This window comes from Notolepis coatsorum (assembly GCF_963971535.1).
Source record: "Notolepis coatsorum genome assembly, contig: SCAFFOLD_1035, whole genome shotgun sequence".
Taxonomy (NCBI): Eukaryota; Metazoa; Chordata; class Actinopteri; order Aulopiformes; family Paralepididae; genus Notolepis; species Notolepis coatsorum.
The window spans coordinates 657-7714 of NW_028172161.1; the positions used below are offsets into that span (position 1 = coordinate 657).

Sequence of the window (7058 nt, forward strand, 5' to 3'; positions counted from 1 at the left end):
ATGATTAGAGGTCTTGGGGCCGAAACGATCTCCACGATCCCACAACCCAGACCTTGCCTGGAATGAAGGTCCAGTTTGACCGAGGCCCCATGGAGGCCGTGAGGAGAGTTGTGGAAAATATGCAGAAGGCGCTAGAGGAGACTAATCGAACCATCTAGTAGCTGGTTCCCTCTGAAGTTTCCCTCAGGATAGCTGGCGCTTGATGTATTGCAGTTTTATCTGGTAAAGCGAATGATTAGAGGTCTTGGGGCCGAAACGATCTCAACAATCCCACAACCCAGACCTTGCCTGGAATGAAGGTCCAGTTTGACCGAGGCCCCATGGAGGCCGTGAGGAGAGCTGTGGAAAATATGCAGAAGAAGCACAAAAGGCCTCTGGAATTGTTCTGTAAGAACGACAAGATGTGCGTGTGTTTACTGTGCATTTTCTCTGACCACAAGACCCACACGACTGTACCCATTGAGGACGAGTGTGAAGAGAGGAAGGTAGAACTGGGAAACACAGAGTCACAAGTACAACACATGATCCGGGAGCGACAGCAGAGGGTTCAGAAGATCAGGAACTCTGTCGACCTTGGTGACAGAAACACATCTGAAATCATTAAGGCAGCTGAAAAGACCCAGAAGGCTTTAGAGAAACAGGCTGAAGAAATCATCAAAGAGCTTGAGGAGGAGATCAACATGTTACTGAGCAGGAGCTCAGAGCTGAAGATACTCTCGCACACCGAGGACCAACTCCACCTCCTCGAGAGCTCTGCATCCCTCTGCACCCTCCCCACAACCCAGACCTTGCCTGGAATGAAGGTCCAGTTTGACCGAGGCCCCATGGAGGCCGTGAGGAGAGCTGTGGAAAATATGCAGAAGACGCTAGAGGAGACACTAAAGGTGATGGGAGTGAACACAGTGAGACAGTATGCTGTGGACGTGTCTCTGGACCCGGACACTGCTCATCCTCAACTCCTTCTCTCTGAGGACCGCAGACAAGTGAGATGGGGAGACGCCAAACAGGCTCTCTCCTGTAATCCCAAAAGATTTAAGAACAGGCTGTGTGTCCTGGGGAAGGAAGGGGTCGTCTCTGGTAGATTTTACTATGAGGTTGAGGTGACGGGAAAGGTCTGGTGGAGGATAGGCGTCGCCACAGAGTCCATTGAGAGGAAGAGAAACATCCCGTTTAATCCTGACAGCGGGGTCTGGTCTGTGAGATTGTACAGAGGTGTGTATTAGTGTTGTCAAAAATATAGAAAAATCGATACATATCGATTCTGAATATTTCAAACGGTTTCAATACTAATTTCCCGAAATATCAATACTTTCTGCAGTATCGATACCAGCTGGCTTGCTCGCAGTGTTCTACCGCAAGTTGTTGACAGACAGACACACGCTGTTGCAGAGCACGCTTGCCCCTCCTCCTCATCACAGACCTGTCTTCAGTTTCTAAACAAAGATTTTAGCTCCGAATATGGCCAGTGCAGAGCCTCCGCAACTTGTGCTTGTGGATAAAGAAAACAGCAGAAGTGCTGTTTGGAAGTACTTCGGGTTTGAAGTAAACGACGAAGGAAAAGCTAAAGCGTTGTTACAGAGCAGTGCCAACGATACAGCTATTAGCTAACGTTAGCTTATGCTAGCTAGCTGGCCACCTTTATAATTACTTCATGGAAACGGAGTAACGTTAAGTCGAGTTCATACTAACTACACTAGTACACGTATGAACTCGACATAACGTTACCCCGTTTCGAGAAAAGCTAAAGATGCCACGATGCCCATTTGCAAGCGTTGTTACAGAGCAGTGCCAATGATACAGCTATTAGCTAACGTTAGCTTATGCTAGCTAGCTGGCCACCTTTATAATTACTTCATGGAAACGGAGTAATGTTAAGTCGAGTTCATACTAATTACACTAGTACACGTATGAACTCGACATAACGTTACCCCGTTTTCCATGAAGTGTTTAAGTAGCAGCAATCTTGTTGAAAATGTAACGTTAATAAATGCTCCGAGTCCGAGCATAGCTCCGGAGAAATCTCTCTCTCTCTCGCCGTCATGAAGATTGTTGTAGTTGTTGTTTTAATCAAATAAAAAGCAGCAGCACTATTGCATAACTGAGTCATGTTTGCTATGTATTTCTTTCTTTAGGGGAGTTTGTTTCACAGTTTTAGCATGATGTTTTATAGATGGCTAGGTTAAACAGGTTTTTGTTTTTAAGAGGGGTTTGATTTAGATTAGATAATTTAGTTATTTTTAAATGTCTGATCTAAAGATAAACAAATGGTTTTAAAAGTGTTATATTTTATTTATCTTCTCTTATAGTACCAGAGAGAAGCTGAGGAGAATCAACCAGCAACAAAAGCAAAATTTGTTAAAAAAATAATATATATATATATATATACAATTAATTTTTTTTGGTATCGAAAATGGTATCGAATATCGATACTTTTCAAGGTATCGTATCAAAGTCGAAATTCCAGTATCGTGACAACACTAGTGTGTATACAGCTCATGTTGACCCTCCTGTCACCCTCTCCCTGACAGAGACGCTTCAGACACTAGGGGTGTTTGTGGATTATGAGGCCAGAGATGTTTCCTTTTACAACGCAGACACTGGAGCCAACATCTACAGCTTCAGTCGCTGCCCATTCTATGAGAAACTGTATCCGTTCTTCTGCAACGGAGACAGGGACCCGCTGACCCTCTGCCGAGTCAGTCAGACCGGCTGAAGCAGTGATTTGACAAGGCAGATGATTGGCGGCAGAGTGAGGGGAGTATGGTGTATGTTGGACTGTATGACCTGGACAATGAAAGACAGGGGAGGAAGCAGTAGGAGAGTAAGAGGAAGTGAAGATAGGGGGTGGTAACATAATTATTATTATTATGATTATTAATAATAATGTATGAATATGTGTATTATTATTAATAATCGTATTGTGGTGTCACATTGAGGGAGTCTCTCACTCCAGAGTTGAAGGGTCACAGGGGAGGAGATATAGGAGAGTGGTAGGTGTGTGTGTACAGCGGTGGTTTTGTGAATGAATAAAGTAGGAAGTAACTGAAGGACCTGTCACGCTCGTTATTGCATCGCCTCTTCCTTCAACTTCCCACATTAGTGACCTTGATCGTTGGATTATTATTATTATGAGTGATAACGACGAAAACTGTTATAATGTGGATTCACTGGGTTACTTTTCATTCAGGCAGTCAGACCTTCACCTGCAGTGTCCTATGAGACACACCTACTTAGGTAGTATAATGAGTAACAGCTGTGTGTTGCATTGGACCTGTATTGCTTTTGACAGCGTGAAATAAACATCACAAACAAGCATTCGGACTGGACCTTTACATTATTACATTGGCGACGAGGATAAACTAAACAGCTTGGAGTTTTAGCCGAACGTTAGAAAAATGACGACGTATGGGAAAATCCATGAGTTTGATCAGGAAACAGATGATTGGCAGCAGTACGTGGAACGTCTGGAATTCTATTTTGTGGCTAACAAGATCACAGATGCAGGACAAAAGCGAGCCATATTCCTGAGTGCATGTGGAGGAAAAGTCTACGCTATGCTGCGAGATTTGTGTCTGCCGGGTAAGCCAGGAGATTCGGACTTGACGGGGCTATTGAAACTTTTGAGTGATCAGTTCACGCCTAAACCCAGTGCCATTGTGGAGCGTTTTAAGTTTCATTCGAAAACGAGACAGCAAGGACAGTCTGTGTCATCATTTGTAGCCGAGCTGAAGAGAATCACTGAACATTGTGGGTTTGGCGCTACGTTAAATGACATGATTCGAGAAATATAAAAAAGAAATTATTATTATTATTATTTTTTTTTTTACTATCTTTTTTCCCCCTCCTCTTTTTCCGATTTTTCTCCCATCCCACTGTTAGTCGTTATGCCAATTCCCAACTCCCCCCCTACTGTTGGTCCGGGAGGCCGGAGACTATCACATGCTATCCTCCGACACATGCGCAGCCAGGCGGCAGCCAGCCTGGCAGCTCAGATTCTCACTGGGAGAGTGTAACGTGTGGAAGGTTACACTACCTCCCTCCAGATCCTTCCTTCGCTGAGCAGGCACCCCGACCGAACTGTAGGAGTATTTTTCTGTTTACAATGCCCAGGACCCACCCATCAGCTTTCCCACCCTCTAATACTGCCAATTGTATTAGTACGGACGACCAGCCAAACTGAAAACAATGTGGAGAGCTGGGATCGAACACGCGAACCCAGCGTCTCCAGCATTGGTGGTGAGTGCCTTGCCCACTGCACCACCTGGCCGCCAAATTATTATTATTTTTGATCACTGGGGCACAGCTGATCAACACTGGGGCATGTGCCCCAGTGATAGTGGTCTAAATACACCGATGGAGGTGGGACCCTTACAAAAAACTGCTAATCATCGACACATGCTAGCCTGTAATAATCCCCCCCAGAAAAATCTACTTTGCATTTGATATATTGCAAATATATGCCATCACACACACTGGCATTTAAAGGGTTAGAATTATAAAATGAATATGTGGCGTTATGATCAGGGCTGAAGTTGAATAAGATTGTATTTTTTATCAATTACAAAAAAACTGAAAATCCATAAAAGTCTGTGTTGTTGCTAATCATACATATTCTAGCCTGTTTTTTAACAATCATTTGTGATGCCATCACAAACACTGGCATTTAAAGGGTTAGAATTATAAAATGAATATGTGGCGTTATGATCAGGGCTGAAGTTGAATAAGATTGTATTTTTTATCAATTACAAAAAAACTGAAAATCCATAAAAGTCTGTGTTGTTGCTAATCATACATATTCTAGCCTGTTTTTTAACAATCATTTGTGATGCCATCACAAACACTGGCATTTAAAGGGTACAAATAAAAGAATTCCTGCTCCAGAATGCAGGAAATTAAGTCTTTGTAACAAACAATTTCCTGGTGGGGGACCCCCAGACCCCCTGCTTAAAAAGTGGCCTGACTGGGGCTATATTTTGCACTATATTTCCTGGCCTGAATGATTTCCCCAGTCCGGCCCTGGTTAAAAGCCTCCAATGCTTATTAGTGTGTGTGCGTTTGAACGTTTGCATGTTTCAACCATACATTTCCATTTATTAAAAAGAATATATATTATTATAATTTTTATTTTTTTTATTATTATAATTTTTTTATCTCCTATAATAGTGGGGGTCGCGGCTCTCTGACACCGTTATTTGGGGGTCGCGGCCTGAAAAGTTTGGGAACCCCTGATTTAAAGAACAGTAGGGTGTTGGCAGGTGGTTTTTTAGGCTGCCAACTTAGAGGAGGTGGAGGAGGAGGTCAGAGAGGTAGAGGAGGTGGAGGAGGTCAGAGAAATAGAGGAGGTGGAGGAGGAGGTCAGAGAGGTAGAGGTGGTGGAAGAGGTCAGAGAGTTAGAGGAGGTGGAGGAGGAGGTCAGAGAGGTAGAGGAGGAGGTCAGAGAGGTAGAGGAGGTCAGAGAGGTAGAGGTGATGGAGGAGGTCAGAGAGGTACCACACCACTACCACACCACATTCAACAGGACCAATTCTCTTTATATACCTAATTTTGTGTTTTCAGTATATGGTGATCTTTTTTTTTGTGTGACCCCTTTCTTAAAATGTTTCTATTCATGTTCTATTATGTTTGGTGATAGTTGGATGTTTGATTGTTTAAGAATTAAAGTAATTAATCTCTAAAGCAACATTAAAGAATGGCGCCGAATATGTCAGAATCAGAACCTTACAAACCACGTTCATTATACTAACTGATACTGAATCTGATTCTCTAGAAGCTCTGAGCTCAAACTACTGATGGTCAAAGTGCATAAAGATGGCTGCCTCCATTCCCTGTGGTTAGGGGTTCCATTCCCTGTGGTTAGGGGTTCCATTCCCTGTGGTTAGGGGTTCCATTCCCTGTGGTTAGGGGTTCTATTCCCTGTGTAGTAGAGTAGAAGTAGAAAGCTTTAGTTTATTGTCATTGCACAACACAGTACAACATGTTTATGCAGCACCTAACAAATGTATTTATTTATACAGACAGGTGGAGACGCTCTATACAGACAGGTAGAGACGCTCTATATAGACAGGTGGAGACGCTCTATATAGACAGGTAGAGACACTCTATATAGACAGGTGGAGATGCTCTATATAGACAGGTGGAGACACTCTATATCAGACCTGGGCATTGTACGGCCCGCGGGCCGCATCCGGCCCGCGTTATGATTCTGACCAGCCCGCGAAAGATTACATGATAATTTTTTTTTTTTATATATATATATATATATATATATATTTTTTTTAACTTATTTCTTTTCATGTCAACGTTCACACGCACAATATACGCTTAGGAGACATGCTCAGAAGATGTTGGTTCTCTTTGGATCCACCTACATATGTGAACAGACATTCTCAGTCATGACATTTACCAAGTCCAGGTACAGATCCTCTCTCACTGATGAACATCTGGCAGCTGTGCTTCGCATCTCCACCTCAGACATGCAACCTGACTTTGATGGACTTGTTAAAGCTCAACAGAGACTGGATTTATCACACTGAATGAAACAAAAAAGAACTGAAGAACACTAAAATGTGGAAATATAACAAGTGAAATGGGACACTTGATATTTTTTTTTCTTAAATGTTTAATATAGGCATGTAAAGTAAAAAAGGCTACAAAACGGGGACACTTTTCTTTACACAGTTCAGTGACATGTCTTGTTTATTTTTGCTATAAGATGATGTGATGTCTTTAGAAAGCTAAGAAAATCCTTGTTTCAATAGAAACAATAGAAACTCGTTATTAATGTTTCACATTTAGTTTATCATTTTGGAAATAAATTCTATTTGAATAAATGATATTTTTGAAAGCTAACCTCACCTTTTAATTGCCAAATAATAACATACACTCTTACCAGGGGTCAAAACAATGCCATTTACTGCTTTTTATATAGAAATAAAATGTATATTATGCATAATTGAGTTTGGAATTTTGGCCCGGCCCCCCAACATATTTTCAGTTGCTCATTCGGCCCCCCGGGAAAAATAATTGCCCACCCCTGCTCTATATAGACAGGTGAAGAC

The 7058-nt window shown here is 42.4% G+C and overlaps 1 protein-coding gene across 1 annotated transcript; it reads left to right on the forward strand.

Moving 5' to 3' along the window:
* Nucleotides 1–293: 293 nt before the first annotated feature.
* Nucleotides 294–2713, forward strand: LOC311248100 (E3 ubiquitin-protein ligase TRIM39-like; the record flags this gene model as incomplete). The annotated part of the gene is made up of 2 exons (XM_084339051.1): nt 294–1212; nt 2529–2713. 2 exons carry the CDS (start codon nt 294–296, stop codon nt 2711–2713), a joined length of 1104 nt encoding a protein of 367 aa, XP_084195177.1.
* Nucleotides 2714–7058: the final 4345 nt, after the last annotated feature.